Source organism: Taudactylus pleione, unplaced genomic scaffold, assembly GCF_031769625.1.
Source record: "Taudactylus pleione unplaced genomic scaffold, aTauple2 ptg000851l, whole genome shotgun sequence".
Classification (NCBI taxonomy): Eukaryota; Metazoa; Chordata; class Amphibia; order Anura; family Myobatrachidae; genus Taudactylus; species Taudactylus pleione.
The window spans coordinates 347,501-368,723 of NW_028285253.1; the positions used below are offsets into that span (position 1 = coordinate 347,501).

At 46.7% G+C, this 21,223-nt stretch overlaps 1 protein-coding gene across 4 annotated transcripts in view; it reads right to left on the minus strand.

Annotated features, from left to right (window-relative positions):
• TNRC6C (trinucleotide repeat containing adaptor 6C) overlaps positions 1 to 21,223 on the minus strand; it is a 199,530-nt gene that overhangs the window by 9,551 nt on the left and 168,756 nt on the right. For all 4 annotated transcript variants that reach the window (XM_088458798.1, XM_088458797.1, XM_088458796.1 and 1 more), the window contains 2 exons: positions 20,664 to 20,858; positions 9,435 to 9,505 (listed from right to left, as the gene is read on the minus strand). In XM_088458798.1, the coding sequence (XP_088314924.1) occupies positions 9,435 to 9,505; positions 20,664 to 20,858 (266 nt within the window). The remainder of the gene's footprint in view (positions 1 to 9,434; positions 9,506 to 20,663; positions 20,859 to 21,223) is intronic.

Here is a 21,223-nt window from a genome sequence, read left to right on the forward strand (position 1 = left end):
TCACTCACAAAATGGTGGAGCTGCTAATTCACAGAATTGTGTGCTCATTGGAATACACACAGAGGGCATCAGCGGCGACAGAGGGCTCACTGGTAGTGCGCATGCACCTGAGAAAATAAAATCAATTAGTCACAGATGCACGAACGCAGCAGTGAGATCCTCCTACGCATCTATGTTAAAAACTGAATGTGTAAAATAAAAAAAGGGGTACCCCTCCCCCAAAGCACAACCAGTAACGGGCTTCTAACAGCCAGTCCTGGTTGTGTTTAAATAGAGGGGAAAAATTACGAAGAGGTCCCCTGTACTTAAGCACAACCAGCACCGGGCTAGTCAGAACCAGCCCGGGTTGCCAAAATACAGGGGACAAATGACGTAGGGATCCCCCATATTTAGTGCAACCAGCACTGGGCTCTGAGCCAGCCCTGATTCTTAACATACAGGGGGAAAAAAATGCGTAGGGTCGCCCTGTATTTACCGGAACCAGCACCGGACCATTTCTAGCAGGGGGGGGTGATGCCACAGCCAGGGGAGTCCTTTCACCAGACCCCCCAGCCATAGCATCACCTGTGACCGCTAGTCAGCCCAGGGATCCCTTGGGACCCCCACAATAAAGGGGTCCCCCTCTCCAAGGCACCCCAGGCCGATAGCCCGGGGCTATCCCCAGCACCCCTGGGAGGTGGGTGCAGGGTTGATTGTGTTGTGTGGTGCATATGAAAATGTAAATATTGTCTTTTTCAGTAGTACTACAGGTCCCAGCAGGCATCCCCGCATACTGGCACTTGGAGAACTACAAATACCAGCAGGCGGGGCATTAAGGGCCTGCTGGTACCTATAGTACCCCTGCAAAAGAAATCTGAAAAAAAAAAAAAAGATTTTTTCAAAGTTATTTTATTTTGCCGCACCTCCACCTTGGGGGCGGCAGCCTTTAAGCTCTTTTACGTGGCCGCCGCTTCCCCCAGGTTGCCAGGACTTCTACGGCGTCTTCACCTGGAGGGCGGCGGCTTTTAAGATGTTTTCAACGGCCGCCGCCCATCCAGGGCTTCCGCGGCGTCTTCTTGCTTCAGCTGGCTTTCTCTCCAGTTCCCCGGCCGACGGACTGAGTGGACGGCACCTCTCGCTGGCTGTATATAAGCCAGCCGAGGGGACGGGGCGATGACTTTGCGAGCCATGATTGGCGCGCGGTGGCCATCTTTGAATTCCAAAAACGGCGATGAGTCGCCATTTTTGAAAAGGGTACGCTCGGTTCTCACTATTGAAGTCAATGGTGAGAACAGCTCATTGGCTGAGAGGCGGAAGGCTCGCCTCTCTCAGCCAATGAGCACTCCGCACCGGGATTTCTGAACTGAAATGCCAGGTGGAGCGGTCATTCGGGTAGTAGTGTTACTACTAATGTACGAGAGTCCATGTATTTTCGTTTTTTTTTTTTTGCCAAGACCTTGGATTGTCTGAAGAGGACAGATACACGCATAGGAGGAGGTGAGTATGGAATTTTTATTACAGGTAATCCATAGGATAATCTACTGGAGAAGAGGACAAATTGGCTGCAGGGATACTAGGTGAGTATGTGAGATAGTGTGTGCATGTGTGAGTACATGTGTGTGTGAATGTATGTTTTAATACAAATTTACTTTTCTACGGTGTGTGTGTTCTGTTATTTTAATATTGCTTTTGCTGTGGAACTACAGGTACCAGCAGGCCCGTATGCCCCGCATGCTGATACTTGTGGTTCTCCAAGTACCAGCATGCGGGGGAAGCTTGCTGGTAATTGTAGTTCCACAGCAAAAGCCAATATTTTAACTCTTAATTTGCACCACACTATTCACAATCAACCCGGCACCCATTGCTCCAGGGGTGCCGAGGATAGCCCCGGGCTATCAGCCTGGGGTGCCCTGGAGAGGGGGACCCCTTTATTGGAGGGGTCCCCAGCTCCCCAGGAATCCCCAGCCTGGGCTGACTAGTGGTCAGGGGTGATGCTGCGGCTGGGGGGCCCGGTGAAAAGGCTCCTCTGGCTGTGGCATCACCTCCTCGCTAGAAAGAGTCCGGTGCTGGTTCTGGTAAATACAGGGGGGCACTAAACATTTTTTCCCCCTGTATTTCCAGAACCAGGGCTGGCTCAGAGCCTAATGCTGGTTGCTCTGAATACGGGGGACTCCTACGTAATTTGTCCCCCGTATTTTGGCAACCAGGACTGGTTCTCAAAAGCCTGTTGCTGGTTGTGTTTCATACGGGGGACCCCTACATCATTTGTCTCCTGTATTTAGCACAACCAGCACTGGCTTTCCAGTGCCCCTTCAGTGCTGGCACCCGACGGCAGGTGCCTCCATTGTCTCCCATAGTTCTGCCTCTGTTCCCCCATCCACCATACGCTGTGCAGCTGTAAGTTCTGCTCAGACCTCAGTTGCATAGACTGCATCGTGTGTATGAGCACACAATTCTGTAATTCAGCAAGGAACACGTCCATTAAGGCATCAGCCTTAATGATCGCAATTTCATTGCTTTTTGGAGTTTGAGTGGCAGAAATTCAATAGGTTTTGTGAATTTTCAGATCATGTCTAAGAAGCCTTAATGGGACATGTGAAACCGTAAGGATCCTATATCCTTAAGGATTGGCTGATTACTGATGTATACGGTGTATTGCTGTATCTCCTGAGGATGGTCCGGTTAGGACCAAAATGTCGAGACTGAGATTACCTGTTTTTTCATGGAATATGTGAGAATTAAAATTTTCTATGTGTTTAAATCTGGTGAGTGCCCCTTATTATTCTATATTTATATATAATGTACACACACACACACTGCGGGAGGTGGGCACTCCATACAATGGGTAAATCCATAAATCCAGATAGGTGTCAGAAGAATACCTTATAGGAAAATATAGGCGACATTTCAGGATTGCACCAGACATAAAGATGTGTCCATATACATCTATCCTCCGTGCGCTACAAGTTGCTTTCACATAACGCATAAGCACCATGCAACTCAGTAGTGCCGATTGTCTTTTTGTGCAACTTTTTTTAAAATGCATCTTATTCACAAAGAGATGAGAATAGGTCACACAAGCAGCTTATGCTAAATAAAATATGTGGCATGCCTATGTTCTCTGTGCGACTACATGCGAAACCCTACATTACAGTGTCAGTGGCTGTGACACTGTAATGTAGCATTTCACATCCTCTTCACAAAGAGAACATTGCTCATTGCCATGTTCAGCAGCTGCAGAGAGGTGCATGTGGAGGCTGCAGAAATATGCACAGGTGCCCCAGCCCTGGGGAAATGCTGCTGATAATGCTTAAGGTAGATGCAATACAAATCTCTCATTCATGATGTTCCTGCCCTTCCCAGCACATCCCAGTGGCTGAGCCCCAGCCAGCTGCAGGACTGGGGGTTATGGTGCCACTGGTGAGATGCAGGGGGCAGGAGTGAGAAGCAGGGGACTGTGGTAACATGGCATAGGTTGCTAAAAGATGCAGGGGGCTATGGTGAGATAAAATTGCTCCCTTGCGAAGCCAGGGCGGGTCGCTAGTATATATATATATTTATTTGAATATGGGTATTTACATGAAATACTATCAGTGCTGTTTTCTTTGTCCCATTTGGATGCGTCCCTAGCCCATCTCTAACTACAGCTGTATACATATACTGTTTGCATAGTGTGCATATTTTGTTACATATGTGTGCCCCAGTAATGAGTCACTCATTTACTAACAATCACAGCCTAGGAATGGAGGTGCATTTTTTGTTAGCATGGATGTTGGTGAAGGCGGCATGTGTTTCACCTTGTTGTTGGTCAAGTGATGGAATTAGAAGTACTGTAGTATGTTAGCCTGAGGGGAACCATTTTGCGTGCTTATTCATCAATATATTCACTGCTGTATCTTTAAATATAAGATTTTAGGAGAATGAGTTAAACTTATCTATTGCTTAAGTAAAGACAACCTCATCTATAATCTAATAGACTATCTGCGTATGTGTGATAATGCACTAGCTGAGTTTGTGTAGCAAAAAAGGATTTCAGTAAAGATGTTTCAATTTTCTAAAAGGTGGAGAAGTGGACAGCTTCTACCTATAATTTTATAGAATGTACTTAAAAAATGCTAAAGAGAAGCAGATTGGTTGCTATGGGCAACTTCTCCACTCTTTAGAAGTTTGACACATTTCCCACTTTGTGACTTATGATGGGTAAACACTTGTCCAATCCTTTGGGGATTCAACTCCAGACCAGAATGTCGACAGATTCTACACTCAATCTATGTGTATACAGAGTCTAATTTTGCAGCAGATCTCAGGTCTGCTGAAAATTTTTTTGAAAGGATTGTGTCACAGTACACACTCTTCCAATCTTTGGCAGACCAGCTACCACTCACAGGGATGAATTGGGAGAAGAATTGGACAAACCAGTATCAGGAGTGTACACGCTTCTATACTGGTCTGGTGACTGGCAATCTGATCTCCTGATTTTTCAGCAGGATTAAAAATCTTTTAACAAGACCAGATGACCAAGACTGGATGAAATCAGAGGTTGACCAACTAGTTGGTCTTAAGGTGCCTACAGACTAGACGACTCGCAAAAGATGTGATGTTGTCAACGATTTCCCTTGAACACCCCCGGCAACTCCCCTGTACTCCCAGACAAACGATATGTTGCATAAATTGTCCAATCTGACAAGCTATCTGACCAACAACCTGAATCTTGTTAACAAGATTGGCAGATCTGCTGTAGGCAAGATCTGAAGATAAGATGTACGACTCACGGACCGCAGGGGGGTGCATCAGAATCCTTATCGTGAGTGGACACTCACGATTTTGACATAATTTACACGATTTGTCATTCCGATGTGTCGATATCGTGCTAAATATCGTCTAGTGTGTACGCACCTTTAGAATTGAACAAGTGTTTATGCAGCTTTAGGATTTTGAAGCAGACAAATATGTTCTGACTAACATTTCAAGTTAGGTCTCTGTCCAAAAATGTGGATTTGTACAAAATGACCAGTTCAATATAGTAACCAGTGAGAATAATTTGAGTGCACAGAAGTGAGTTTAAAGATGTGTATCTGAGAATAGGAAGAACAGCATGACTGAACTGCAACAGCTTATATTGTATTGCTGGATATTCTATCTCCTACTGCCTACTTGTGAGAAGATTGAAACAGAAATAATCCTCTCACTTCACTTATACAAGTGTTCCATATCAAATTAATCAGTGAAGTCTCCTGGTGGAAGCATTTTTGGATGAAAAACACGCAAAAAAAAGACGCTCGGCACAAGCAGGGTCTCACGGGTTCAGGCGCAACAAAACAATAATGTATAAGGTCAGATCTGTATTAATTTTTTTTATTACACTCCAGAATGATAACGCAATTTTCACTAAAGCTGTTTATGCTAAAAACCACTGAACTGCGATTTTTCGTAGCACTTTTACCATTTAGACAGTGTAATATTTGTAATCCATGTTTTACTAATGTTAGCATGTCTTCACATTTACAGGTAAAAACTAACAGTGCATGACTGCAGTTTCATTAACACATGTATAAAAATGTATACCCTAAACTTTTATGTTTAGGAGGTTCTTGGTGTGTAAGACTAGTCTGTGTTTAACTTAAAAGACTGTTTAAAGATTGTCCTTATGCTTTTAATGGCACATTAGTTTTCTAACTAATGAAACCATCCATGAGACCTCACATTTATGATTGAAGCTGGGCACATAATGTATAAACTTTTACTTAAGATGTAATGAACAATTTGTCCTTGCGAGGAAAACCTCTGATATTCACGCATACACACTACTGTACAATTGTCTCTTCTAATTTATCTGTCTTAATGACTGGATGGAAAGATCATGTCCTTGTACAAGCTGCACAGATATCGGTCGGCAGAGCATACCCACTGTGCTTGATTCATAGGTGGATGTTGTGACTTTTTATGGAGCTAGACTGCGCCTTTATGCTAAAGCTGCAGCCGAAAGGACTTGTAAATTTAGATGCACCATCGAACATTGCACCAGCCCTATGGAGGGGCAGAATGTCCATCTGAACATGGTCGTGGAAATCAGTGCATCACACCTGAGGATTGATGTTGGCTGGGTCAGGCGTGAAAGGCTGTGGCGGAGGCAGAGAAACTGCTGGAGATGGTTGGCCCGAAGGCGGGTACAGGAATGAAATAACTTTATTAGACTGGAAGTTGAATTGGAACTGTAGTTGTTGAGTCGATGAGGTAGAATCGATGATGCAGGATTGAACTGGACCCGATGTTGGGAGACAATCGGAGTGGGACCGATGGTAACAGGTGTTGGCTGGAACTGATGGTAAACGGTGTCACCTGGAACCGATGGTAACACTAGAAGCAAGTCCTTTAGTTAGACCAGACTGAAACACTGGAATAGATGGAGACTTGCATTCACCAGACTGGAACTGGATTTGGACGGACTGGGAACTCAGCACATAGCTGTAACTTCAGCAGAAGCGAAGTTGTACTGGCAATGTGGGCCAATCAGGAAATGGAATTTATAGGGCTGAGCGTTCAGTGATTGGATTCTGTGGTCAGCTGGTCTGGGGGCAGTGCTCAGGGTGGTGGAGGAGTCCAACATGGCTGCGCCTATACAGAGTTCTGGAGGGAACTCTGGCGTGTAGTCTGAGTACTAGCATGCTGTGGAAGTGTATAAGAAATAGCATGCACAGAGAAGCCTGATTCAGAGCTGCTAGCAAAAAACAAGCGCTCGCATTGAATCAGGGCGTGTGCTTTCTTTTTTTTTTTGTTGCGGCCTCTTGGCCGCTCGCATAGCTGTGGGTTACCACCCACAGCTTATGCGCTCGACCATGATGATGGTCGCGATGGCCAAGACCAGTGGACTTCCTGCACTATTAGAGCAGGAAGTCCACCTGCTGACATCACTAGTAATGTCAGTAGGGCCGCCAACAAATGGCAGGCGTTCGCATGGGAACGCCTCCGTCTGTGAAGCCACCCCCCGCCACGCCTACAAAATGGGGCGAGCTGTCGATCAACATCGACAGCCGCCCCTTTTGTAGTGAGTCCTGGAGCGAGTGCTTTTTGCGCTCGCTCCGGGGCTCGCGCGTGCGCACTGGGCCACCATCGACCCGCTTGCGAGCGGGTCTGAATCAGGCCCAGAGAGCAATTACATCTTTAATGTCTGCAGTCAAGATCAACACTACATTTGGATTGCACACACAGGGCCTGATTCAGCAGTGCACGCTAGTGCACTGCTGAACGCAGATTCCCGATGTTCGGGAATCTGTGCAGGCGTCAGACCCGTTCTCTGCATGTGCAGAATGGGTCTGCGAGGCTGCACGCAAACTGGCAGCAAACTGGCAGTGATTGATAGTCTGGTGCCATTTGCGGACGGAGAGGGGGCGGCGATGCCCTCTGTTTCTTGAAACGGAAGCATGTCGCCGCCGTTGCGGGGGAGAGAAGAACCCAGGATCTCCGTTGGCTGATGGAGATTTCCTGACCTCTTCCCCTAAACTGTGGCGGACGGCTGCGGGACCCCATGGGTCACCACAGCCGCTGATGGTACGCAGATTAACCGATGCTCCCTTGGACAACGCAGCTCGGTTAAGTAATGCACAGGGGGCGTGATGCCTCCTACTGCATTACCGTATCTACAAGGATCGCAAGTGCAGCTTTGCAATTACGATCCTTACTGAATCAGGCCCCCTGTTCTAATCAGGAAACAGAGGGCCTGATTCAGACCCGGTCGCAAGTGCTGAGCGCTCGCAACCGGGTCGATGGTGGCCCAGAGCGCATGCGCACGACGGAGCCGGCTCCGTCATGCGCATGCGCGAGACCCGGATAGCAACGGGCAATCCATCGCTCCGGGTCTCGCACCAAAGGAGGCGGGCTGTCGATGTTGAGTGACAGCACGCCCCTTTTGGTGGGTGGGCGGGCCGGGGGGGGGGGTGGCTGCCCAGATGGAGGCGTTCCCATGAGAACAAGTGATGTCAGTGGGAGAGCCGAAATCTCTCTGGGGCTTGCGACCACGAGACCCTACCACAAGGGTCTCATCGCAAGCCTGATGGTCGCAATGACCTTGACCATCGCGACCATCATCCTGGCCGCTCGCAAAAAATCTCTGAATCAGGGCCAGAGTTCGCAGACAGAAGGAAACTACGATGAATAATCAGCCTGGAAGGGATAGCACAGTCCCATGCTAACACTGAAGGTGTTGCAGCCTGCATGCTGAGAAGACTTCAGAGGCAAATCAGAATATCCTGATCAACAGGATAAGTGGCAGAGGTAAAACATGAGACAACTAATAACAAATGAGAAAAATAGTCAGGATTGTGACACAGTGCGACTGCGTAAAAGCATCTGGCTAGCCACCGCTCTGTTACCACCCAGGAAAGCCCACTGAAACTGCATCAAATTTCGTCTTGCGTCCCCTAGTAGTAACCATCGGGACAATGTGCAGTGTGACATTGTCTCATGTGCAGACTGAAAACATTGACAGCTTGCATCAGACCTTGGCACTGCATCCACCTCTGAATCAGGCCCACTGTACAATGTATGCATTAAAATATATCATCTCATGTGCATGCTTAAAGATTCAATAATATAATCAGACCAATGGAGATTGTATGTGTGTAGACATTATACAATTCTGTGTCAGATCATACAATTACCTGCTGATTGCACAGACAATTGTACAGTGTGTACCCAGCTTTATTAGACCGAAATGAAACTGGAACTCAAGTTTTTAGGATGGCTGCTCTTTGTTATCTTCTCATTCCCACTTTTTTTTCCTTTTTTAATTTAGCCAGGCTTAGGGACATATGGGTGCAATCAAACCAAACTTGTAACTTGCAACGTGAAGTTGTTGAGATCACAGATGAGTCCTCAGACAGTGTGTCTTTACGTAACATGGCGCAAGACACCCAGCGCATCTGAGACGCTTCGAGATGGAGTCATGTAGCGCATTTTTCTTTATATTTTGCATCACAGTGTACCAGAGTCACCTGACTGCGATTTTTAACCTCACAGGAATTGGTTTTACAAATGTACAAAGTAGGAGAATAAAGGACAATGGCGCTTAGTGTGAAGAAAAGCTGCGGCTGCTCGCTTCAGAGCCGTTTTCATACAGATTTGGACTCAGTTGCACACAGATGTATAAATGTCACAAGCCCCAGTTGTCTGGGTATGCTAGCAATGCAATATTGTTGCTTTCACTTGTTTTATTTGTGTGAATAAGATGCACAATTTTGAGCAACAAAAAAAAAAGGGCTTGGAACGGCTGAGTTGCCCGGGACTTGGGGCAACGAGAGAGACTATTTGGTGCTACTAAAGCCACAGTATAAGAGAACACATCTATACTGGGGTTTACACACTGGAAGACATACAACTTTATAGAAATGTTTTGTATTATTGATATTTCACAACAATTTGGGATGGCATAAACGGAACAGGTCACAATAATACGGTACCTGTGGAGTGAGGTTGCGCAGGACCAGCCAGCTGCTAGTTCTTCCTGAACTGTCTGTGCTCCAAGTAGAACCTGAAACAGTTAACATGCAGGTCTTTTAAAAAGAAACAATTTGCATTTACACATTTATAGAACTCTACACACAAAGCAAAATGGAGATGACAACTAAACTTAAAATTCAAATTGGTCATGTATGGGTAATGAAGGTAAAATACTTTTCTGAGTGCTGTGCTGGCATTCTATTGCAGCTCTTTTAAAAAAAATTAATACTCTACTTAAAGCTTTTCAAATTGTCTTCAGGGGTGCTGAGAAGGAGGACTGCAGATACTAATTACCTGGGCTCGTGCTTGCTGGAGGGGTCCAGGCTGGGCCAGTGCCTAAGGGGGACAATGTACCCCTTTGCAGAGCTGCTGTATGGAACAAATTTCCCTGTGTGGCCGCCGTCGCCCCCTGTGTGGTCAGGAAAACTATTTTTGCATATTTTATATGGCCAGTGGCCATGCCTCCCCTGATTTGGACACATCCCCTCAGTGCTCAGGCTCATGGCCGCTCTCGGCAGACCTGCATGTCTTTCGGACATTATCTTATTGGAGTCCAGTCCTAATCACCTTTACTGGACATTTAATAAAGGAGGGTCCAGAACCTCCCATTGTTAATTACACTACCGCTCCTTTGAAGTGGTTCCGGTACACTTTCATGGTCTATCTTTGTTTTATCATTCATTGTTTTAAACAAATGAAACCTGTTATCCTTTTAATGCACTATGGGGCATATTCAATTAGATGCGAAAAGTCCTGGACTTTTCGTCGACATCGCTGGTTTTCCATGCGAAAAAGTATCACGCTCGTCCCCGCTTATCCTCGTATTCAATTAGAAATCGGGGAAAACGGGACCTGGTGAAATGCGGTGTCAGTTTTTGGTAGAGATGAGCGGGTTCGGATCTCAGAGATCCGAACCCACCCGAACCTAGAGATCCGGGGCAAGAACAGAACGTGCGTTCGGTTCCCCCGCTGGCCCCGGATCTCAAACCGAGGCAAAACCTCGCGAGTTTTCATCTCTGCTTTATAAGGAGGAGCCCGCTTCGGCGCCATTTCACTCTGGCTGTGGAGAGTGAACAGGGAGTTGTCTGCTGTGTCCATCTGGGCAGGTGCTGTCTGCTGTGTAATAGAAATTGTAATGGCCACACTCAGCATTTCCTGTATGCCCCTTTCATTTTTCCAAAGTGGACACATGTTAGTGCCGCCCACTGCTGTCGCTTAGTTTAGTCAGCCAGCTAACTGGACGCAACATTTTTCCCCTAGTCCTAACCTAGATTAAAAAAAATCAATATTGTGAGCTGTGAGGTGGTCAAAATTGAATGCAAATGACTGGGAATAAATGTTATTAAGGTTAATAATACTGTAGGAACAAAAACAGGCCCAAATTATGTGATTTTACCTGTTTTTCTAAATTTTTGAATCCAGATCCAAAACGCGAAGGAGCTACAGATCCAAAACTGAAAACAAAACTAAGCACTGTGGCCGCCGCACATCCCTAGTTTTGGGGAAATCAGCCTGACACCCCCCAAAAGATGTACGGACATTGGGGATCACTATAGATACCCCGTAATAGGCCTTCTGAAGGTATTTGGGGTACTTAAATGCTCTCAATAGCTGGAAATTAGCGTCTTTGCACAAGTGGTGAAGAGTAGCATTTAGCAGTTTTGTTTAGCAGAAAATGAGTAGTCCCAGCAAATTTGGGGTACACGAAAATGGGTGCTAGCATATTTTGAAGTTGCTAAAGTGAAGTTTTAAAAAACAAAAAAAATCCACCTGCCACAAACACCTGCAAACTTAAAAACACCTGGGGCATACTTGGGAACCCCCCTGAATTCTATTTCGCTAGTTTTTACATTTGTCCCCCAACTTTGAACTTTTTCGCCCCCTAAATGAAAGTACTTTTTTGGGGTGATCTAAAGTTTTTTTAAACTTTTTTTTGGCACAATTTACCTTTGGGGGACTGTCCCAAGGGTGCAGGGTTTTTTAAAAAAAATTTGCACCCCAAAACCCCAATTCTGTACTTTTTTCGACACTTATTTAAAGGCAAAACTTTTTCGCCGGTTCCAATGCATTGAGTTTCTGCCCCGGTGAAAAGTCTCCGGAATTGAATACGGAGGAAACTTTTCGTATGGCGAAATGACGTCACTCGCAAAACTTTATCACTGAGATCGGCTTTTCGCCACTAATTGAATACGGCCCCATATATGGATTCTTCTCACTTTATTATATGCGTCATGGAGGACACCTTCCTAAATACTGAGAATACCCCACATGCAAAAAAAAAAAAGACCTTTAATACTGTGCAATCAAGTCTATCTTCGTAAGCAGAAAACTGAGGCATTTACTATATAACCCTGAAAAACAACCTCATTTCAATGTTCTACATCTTTATTTATTTCCATTTATTGTTGTATTGTTATTACATTATCGTTGGATCTCTTTTTGTGTCTTATAGCGGGTATCCACCTAACAGAATTTCTTATCTCAAGTTCATCAAATCAAGGGAAGTATCAGTCCTTCATTATAGGTTTGTTAATAATTGCTTATGCATATTTAACTTACAACATATTAAGGTCTAGCCAGCACCTTAGAAAATGTAATTTCTATAATTGTGGGGATTTGAGGCAATCCTGAGGAAGAGACATGCCTTATAAGATTTTCTATTTAAAAAAATTCCCAAATACTACAGAAAAAAAACAAATGAACCCCATGAGACGGACCTTGTCCTGCTAACCATAACCCAGATGTGATGCTAGACTATTTGTACTAAAGCAGTTCTTATAGGAAAATAAACAGACAACTTGTTGGCTGCCAAAGACAGACAACTATTTAAACAATAGCTCCGTGTAACGTTTGGAAAAAAAAGGTCTCTTACTGAACTACGCTGGAAAGAATTTTAACGGTAAGTACAAAAAATCTTGCCGTTATCTCATATAACCTTCCAGAAAGTGAAACTTAGCCCTCAGTCTTGAATCCTCTAGGTGAGAAAAATTCCACTTTACACTACCAAAAACAGGAATGCAGATTGTGTGATGCACCAAACATTGTCACACACATGTGGAGTGATGGACAGGCTGAACTGGAGAGCTATAAACTAATAGTAAAGGCCCATGGCCACATGAAGGAACAACGGACAGAAGAGACAGATGGAAACATGGAGGTAAGAGTCTTTAATATATCCACAGAGGGCAGTTAACCCTTCCATGAAGACTCCAGCAAATGCAGAGCGTTTCAATCTTGAAACAAAAGGACCTCATGAAGATGTTCAATATTCTATGTCTAAAAAAATATGAGATATGGTAAGAACTTACCTTTGTTATCTCTATTTCTACGCAGTCCATAGGGTTCCACAGGATACCTTGGAGTATAGGTGATGACGTCAGGCATCGGGCACCATAGAGTGAAGTTTTCAGCCTATCAGGATGCACTAGGGTCCCCCTCCTATACCCCGTCCCCGAGCCAAGGCATCTCAGTTACGTACCAAGCCATAAGCCGGAGAAGGAAGAGAGAGAAAAAAGATCTGGACACACACAAGAATCACATTCTCACCAGAGGGAGACGGAAAAACCGGTGACCAGAGCAAAGCCCATCTACAGCACAGGTGCGACAGGGCGGGAGTCCTGTGGAACCCTATGGACTTCGTAGAAATAGAGATAACAAAGGTAAGTTCTTACCATATCTCATATTTTCTACTTCAGGGTCCATAGGGTATCCACAGGATACCTTGGGGATGTCCCAAAGCAGTATCCTTTAAGGGTGGGGACGCTCCTGTGCTGAAAGGAGAATCCGCCGCCCGAAGGAAGCATCCTGAGAGGCAAAGGTGTCAAATGCGTAATACCTCACAAAGGTATGGACAGAAGACCACGTGGCTGCCTTGCAGATCTGGACTGAAGAAGCACCACGTCGAGCTGCCCACGAAGGACCCACAGACCTAGTGGAATGAGCCCTCACAGAAGGTGGAACCGGCAGGCCTTCATGAAGATAAGCTTCTGAAATCGCCATACGGATCCAAGCTGCCAAAGTTTGCTTTGAAGCAGGCCAACCCTTTTTACGGAAGCCATAGAGGACAAACAAGGCGTCCAACTTCCTAAATGAAGAAGTGCGGTCAACATAAGTCCTTAAGACCCGCACAACATCCAAAGTGGCCTAACCCACTGAAAGGCCAGGTGAGTTAAAAGCCGGCACAACGATTTCTTCGTTAATATGAAACCGGGAAACAACTTTGGGAAGAAATTCAGGACGAGTGCGCAGCACTGCCCTGTTCCCATGAAAAATCAAGAAAGGAGGTCTACAAGAGAGAGCCCCTAAATCAGAAACACGTCTGGCCGAAGCTATGGCCAGAAGGAAAACAGTCTTAGCTGTTAGCCATTTAAGATCCACTGAGCCCAGTGGTTCAAACGGCGGTCCCTGGAGAGCCCTCAGGACCACAGCCAAGTCCCAAGGCGCCACAGGTGGAACAAAAGGCGGCTGAATTTGCAGAACACCTTGCATAAAGGTGCGCACATTAGGGATTGTAGCAATCCTACAATGGAACCAGACAGACAGGGCAGAAACCTGCACCTTCAAAGAAGCAAGGCAAAGCCCATGGTCTAGTCCCGCTTGTAGGAAGGCTAGCACTCTAGACAGACGAAATTCCTGAGGTGCATAACCTCTCGGTCGACACCACTGGAAGAACGTATGCCACACACGATGGTATATTCTCGCGGAAGACGGTTTCCGAGCTCTTAGCATGGTTCGCACTACAGAGCTGGAAAACCCCCTGGACCTCAACATGGCTGTCTCAACAGCCACGCCGTCAAAGACAGCCGAGTCAGGTCCGTGTGAAGACAAGGACCCTGTGACAGAAGGTCCGGTCGTAGCGGCAACCGCAGAGGACTGTCCACGGACAGACCCTGAAGGTCTGAGAACCAGTGCCGTCTGGGCCATGCGGGAGCTATCAACAGAAGCGTCCCTCCTTCCTGTTTGAATTTCCGGATTACCCGCGGAAGAAGGGAAAACGGAGGAAACAGATAAGCGAACCGGAACGTCCACCGGACGGACAGAGCATCCACCAGAGACGCCTTTTCGTCTCTTGTGCGAGACCCGTACACCGGCAACTTGTTGTGCCGGGACGCCATGAGGTCGATCTCTGGAAGACCCCACCTGTCCACAAGCAGTTGAAAAACGTCCGGGTGCAGGGACCATTCCCCCGGATGAACATCCTGGCGACTGAGAAAGTCCGCCTCCCAGTTTAGCACTCCCGGGATGAATACTGCTGATATGGCCAGGAGATTGCGCTCCGCCCATACCAGGCTTCGGGACACCTCTACGAGAGCCGCCCGACTTCGGGTTCTTCCCTGCCGATTTATGTAGGCCACAGTGGTAGCGTTGTCCGACTGGACCTGCAATGGGTGACCTTGGAGAACCCGATGTGCCTGCTGGAGAGCATTGAACACCGCGTGGAGCTCCAAAATGTTTATTGGAAGCTCTGTTTCTGCATGAGTCCACCTGCCCTGGAACAAGTGTGGACCCGAGACTGCTCCCCAGCCCCGAAGACTGGCGTCCATTGTCAACAGGACCCAATTCGCCACCCAGAATGGACGACCCTTGTTGAGATTGGTAGTCTGCAACCACCAGGCTAGGGACAGGCGAACCTCTGGAGTGAGCACCATCGTCTGGGATTTTAGAGTCTGAGGCAGTCCATTCCATTTGGACAGGATCAGGTGCTGCAGAGGTCTGGAGTGAAACTGGGCATATTCCACCATGTCGAATACCGACACCATGGAGCCCAGTAACCTCATCGCCGAGTGCAGAGACACCCGGCGGCTCTGCAGACAACTGCGCACCCTCAACTGCAAGGCAGCGATCTTTTCCCCCGTCACAAAGATCCTTTGCTGTCCGGAGTCCAATAAGGCTCCGAGGTGCAGAATCCGCTGAGACGGGATCAGGGTGGACTTCTGCCAGTCTATTAAGCCGTGCCGTTGCAGTACCGCAATGGTCAGGTCCAAGTGGCGTAGAAGGAGCTCTGGAGATCCTGCCACCAAGAGAAGGTCGTCCAAGTACGGTAACATGCGGACTCCCTGCAGCCGCAGGGAAACCGCCATGACCGCCATCATCTTGGTGAAAACGCGTGGTGCTGTCGCCAGGCCAAAAGGTAACGCCCGGAACTGAAAGTGGTCATTGCGGATTGCAAACCTGAGGAACTGTTGATGGCGTAAAAGAATAGGGACATGCAGGTAAGCGTCCTGTATGTCCAACGACACCATGTAGTCCCCAGGTTCCAGCACCAGAATGATGGACCGTAGGGTCTCCATCCGAAACTTCGGCACCCGCAAAGACTTGTTGAGAGCTTTGAGGTTGAGTATCGGACGATACAACCCATTGGGTTTCTGCACCAAAAAGAGATTGGAATAGAAACCCTGAACCCTCTGGGAGAATGGAACAGGTACTATAACTCCAGCCTGGAGCATAGTGTGCAAGACCTTCCGCAGTTCCAAGGCTTTGTTCCGGTCTGATGGCAGACCCGTGGTGAAGAATCGAGATGGGGGTCTGTGCCGGAAGGAGAGGGCGTACCCGTGAGAAACCACCTCGAGAACCCAAGTGTCTGTCGTGGTGGCTGACCAACACCGGGCGAACTGCAGCAGGCGGCCTCCCACTGGGATCCCCCAAAGGGAGGCCCGGACCGTCAGGCCGCAGGCTTGTCATCTGGCTTAGGGGCCGGACGTCTGGTACTCCAGGCCTGCTTCCGGGGCTTGGCCGATTTTTTTGGGCCAGCCTGTCGGGGAAAGGACTGTGCTTTAGGCCTACCCTGGGCCCTATAAGGCCGAAAGGACGACGTACCTGAACCGGAAGGAACTGCAGCAGACGTGAGACATGCCGATTTGGCTGCCGCCAGTGTGGCTACAATTTTGTCCAGGTCCGGACCAAATAGAACTTTAAAAACATTAAAAGGCAACGCTTCCAAGCCCTTTTTGGAATCAGCGTCCGCCTTCCAAGATAGCAACCATAAGGTGCGACGAGCAGCTACTGCTGTCGAAGAAATCCGAGATGCCAGGGTACTGAGATCCAAGGCCGCTTCGTTGATATAAGTGGCCGAATCCCGGAGATTGCCGATCAACTCCGTCTGTTCAGCCGAACAGTCGGAATCGAAGGACGCCTCCAAAGTGTCAGCCCAGCGCTCCATAGCTCTGGCAACCCAACAAATGGTCATAGCCGGCCTAGCTGCCCCCCCCCCCACAAGGCAATAAACGGACTTTAGGCAGATCTCCACCTTGCGGTCCGTAGCATCCTTTACGGAAGACATGGATGGCATGGGTAATGTGGCACTACGGACTAGGCGTGTCACATGAGAATCCACCTGTGGAGGGGATTCCCACTTAGAAAAATAATTATCCGCGAACGGATAAGCCACCGCCAAACGCCTCTGCGGCTGGTACCGTTTGCCAGCTGTCTACACGCCTCCTCTAAATGGTCCACCAATTGACCCGAAAGAGGAAACACTGTGGCGTCACCCTTAATATCCTTAAAAAAGGCATATTTAGATTTGGATACCGGAGGATCTTCGTCCTCAATCACCAAAGCTGTGCGGACTGCCCGAATAAGTCCAGGAATATACACCTTGGACCTAGCGTCCGCCTCCTTAGTACGGAGAGGTTCCTGGTCCGAAAAATCCAGAATCTCCCCATCATCAGACGTCACGTCGTCATCCTCATAAGGAGCAGACAGACACGCCACCGGCCGCTTATGTGGCCGCAACACAGACTCCCCTTGTAACACATCCGACAAGTGCTGTACAGAACTAGTCAGGGAATTAACCCACGCAGGCTCCTGAGAGACCTGGGGAGGGGAAATAGGGAGACTGTGGGGTACCATCAATTGCCTCGGGAAACCCTGCATGGGTGACGACACCACTGATTGCTGGGACAATCCCATCTGTGAGAACGCAGGCTGCGGAGCTAACTGGCCCACCAGGGTTGTAAGCGCTTTGGCAAAACAAGCCCAAGGCGGCTCCTGTACCGGTGCTGTGACAGTAATTAATGTAATGTAACACTGCCGGCATAGCCCCTCCGCGCTACCCTCCCCCTCCGCTATAGGTACTTTACATGTAGTACACTGAAGCTTGAGAGGAAAGTCACTCTCAGACATGATGGTAAGTATGTGACCCCTCTCACCAATACTTGTTAGTATAGCGAGAGACCACCCTGCAAGCACCGCACCGCAAGGGCTTTAGCAGAAAGAACAGGGACAGTGATAAGGCTGACAGTAAGAAATTAAAAGTACAGACAGCAGCGCTAGCACAGTCACATACAATGCACAGAAAAATAAATCCTGCACTATCAGCACTGATACTCAACTACACAGACACAGAGTCTGATAGAACACAGGGCTGCATACACAGACCTGACCAAGCGGAGGAGAGGTATGCGGGGGGACCCAGACCACGATGCCTCCGATCTTAGGCTTCCAGCAGCGTTCAACAAGTGTTACTCAAGATGGCCACCGAGGAGCATAGAGGAGGCTGGCCTGGGGGAGGATCGCTTCCACAGGGCCAGTCGGCGTGTGCAGAGAGGGCTGTGTGCAGCAGGGGAGGCGCCGGCTGTGAGACAGGGAAGGCGCGCTCCCCTGGCATGCATTTAACCCCTGGGATGCCGCAGCACTACCGCTCTGCCACGGTACGCTGTCCCAGGGGGGTACTGGAAGCACAGGTTAATACCTGGCTCCACGCTGCAGCCAGTCCCCAGGGAGCCCCCTGCCTGGGGACTTTGGACCATGTTCAGCAGGGTCCCACGGCGGGACCCCTGCTGCTTACCTGTTGTCCCCCTTAGATCCGGCCATGGTCCAAAACATCTGGGGGTCACCACTAGCTGTGACCCCAGATGCTTACTAGCATCCCCGGATCGGTACCGGCGTTCTGGTACCGGCGGGGTGTAGGGAAGACAGCATGGACGTCAGTATTGACTGTCCATGCTGTATTTCCAGATGTGCAGCCACAGCTGCAATGAAGAAAACTTCAGGGGCTCTTCTAAGCCCCCCTCTAGCAGGTGCATCCGACTCCGGCCTGGCACCAAACGAAACTGAGATGCCTTGGCTCGGGGGCGGGGTATAGGAGGGGGACCCTAGTGCATCCTGGGAGGCTGAAAACTTAACTCTATGGTGCCTGACGTCATCACCTATACCCCAAGGTATCCTGTGGATACCCTATGGACCCTGAAGTAGAAAGACAAATGAAAAAATCCTATCTGTGCACCACAAACAAGTCTGATAAGACAGTATATTGAACATTTGTATAAAAAAAAAAAATACTGTATGACTAGATCATCTGTTGGTTTCACAGCAATTTATCATGGTCAACCAGACCCCTCCATTGGAAGATAAACAGATCAGCAGTGAACCATACTTGCCAACCCTCCCGCTTCTTGCAGGAGGCTCCCGTTTTCTTTACAAGCCTCCCGCTCCCCCGCAACACTTATAAATTCCCCCGCATTCCCCACAGCCTCGTTTGAAATCCAGACTGCGCATGCAAGTATGCAGTGGACCCAGTTGCAGGATGTCTTCACCAAGGATCAAACTTTTTTACTTATTAACAATATATTATCTTTTCAATGGATAGGCTTTAATTTTTCCTCTCACAAAGCAGTTCTAGTAATAAAACTGGTAGGTCGCACGATATCACATTTGGCTATTTTCAATAAGCCTTTGGCTAATGTCATATGGATGCTTTTAAAATTTGAAGAACTCAGTGGTTATACACTGTACGGTATGTCCCTGCACAAAACAGAAACGTATACTCCAGGGGCCCTCAAAGAAAAAACTGATGCAAACTGAATACTAAAAAATGCAGTCGCACTAAGTGATCAATCCAATTAGGTGCGAATTTCTCTTCAAATTCATTTTGCAATCCAATTATCAAAACTCGCACTGAATCAGGCCCTGAATTCGCATTTTTCCATTCGCACCTCCCTGAGGGTGAGACATGTAAAGGAAAATCTTCATTTTAAAGTTAAAATGTCAGGACACCGTGCTGAACCCCTTGGACACCCCCCTAATGACTAATTAGGCAATTGAAAGTTTCTAATTAGCTTAATTAGTCCAATAATTACATGCAATTTTTGGGGTTAAAACAAATGGCCTCAAATTACCCCAAAAGCAACTTTTTCTTCAGTCTAGGCGCCCCAAAATTAAATTACAGTAATTATTTTGATTAAAAAATAATTTTATATTTTATCTTTTATTTACAATTTTTCAAAGTGCCCATAAAGTACCCCAAAATCACCTTTTTTTCCCTAATTTTTGTTTTTCATTTTTTGTTTTAATTAGTTTGAGATTAAACGAAAAAAAGTTATTTTTATACAAAAGCACATATCAGCTATTTGACAACATTAAGAAAACCTTCAGTACTTTCCTTATGCCCACAAACAGCCTTCTATACAGTCCTGCTAACGAAATTAAAAGTGGTCTCCTCACTTTTCATGCACTTCTCTCACATTGCATTTGGCAGTCAAGTCGCAAACCTCTGCTGCGAGTAACGCGAATAGGCATTTTTAATTGGACTGGAGAATTCTCGGGTTCGAGCATTTGTGCAAAGTTGTTGAGTTTCATTAAACAAACTCGCTACTCCCAATTCGCACCTAAGTGGATTGACCCCTAAATGTTTATGTGACATTAGAATGACAATCAAACTGTTTACACAAATATTTATCACAACTTTCAACACCTGCAAAAAATGTGTTATCCTGAAACAAATCACACATGTGCAGGTATTGGCAAACCTGTTATCATATTATATTACTATTTTATAGGAAAGCTGACTAACAAACAGAACGTTTATAAACAGGAGATCAAAGAGACACTTCATATTGTTGAAGTAGGAAGTTAGAGTTAAACTGGCTACACATGCAGCGGTGCTGCAGCAGACAACGGACAACTGACCCAATATTGAAGAACGTGTGGCTGTAATTTCAGGTGACTATTCTATTAGAAGCTATAGGATCATTAGCAGTTATGGCAAAAGTATTATCAAAGAATATTTGAAGATGACCGCTACCCACTATTGTTTGTGTGGTCATCATCCAACCACAAATGTATCTAGCCAAACTGAACAATGATCCTGTCGCTTAAGTTCTAAGTGTAAAGCAAAACGTTTGGCCTACGTGAAGAAACCTTAATATAAGAAACACTTTAAACCCTTGGAAGCATGAGATACATGTTAATACCTGTTGAATAGGAGCTGGTCCAACCCAACTGGTTTGTGCCCCAGGCAGAGGAAGGCTTGGCATTGGTTAACCCAGGTGGCGGTCTTGTTGGGGCTGTAGTATTTCTGGGTACTTTCCACAACTCATGAGACAAGGATGCTTGAGTGTGGGCAATAGGACTTGATGTCCAGGTGGACTTTATATCAGACAACTTAGCTAGGAAAAAAAAGAAAGTATATGATACATACTTAAAATTAATACTAAGAACACAGCATGTAAAATGAATACATAATCTGAAAATCAACATACCATACTGTAATGTGGTTAAATGTTATGGAAACAAATTTCAAAACTTTTTCTATTTGCATAAGTCCAATCCATAGTAGTAAGACAATGACACGGTAAGTAAGGAATATTTAAAGAGCTGCAATAAATATATATAAATTATGATGGCAAATATGGCAAGCAGGCATGGTGGTATGCCAAGGAGATCAAGTGAACAATTTGAAATGCCCGATCGGCTGTTAAAGTGTAATATGACAAAGCAGTCCTGGGAACTGTATTGAAAAAGATATTTTTGT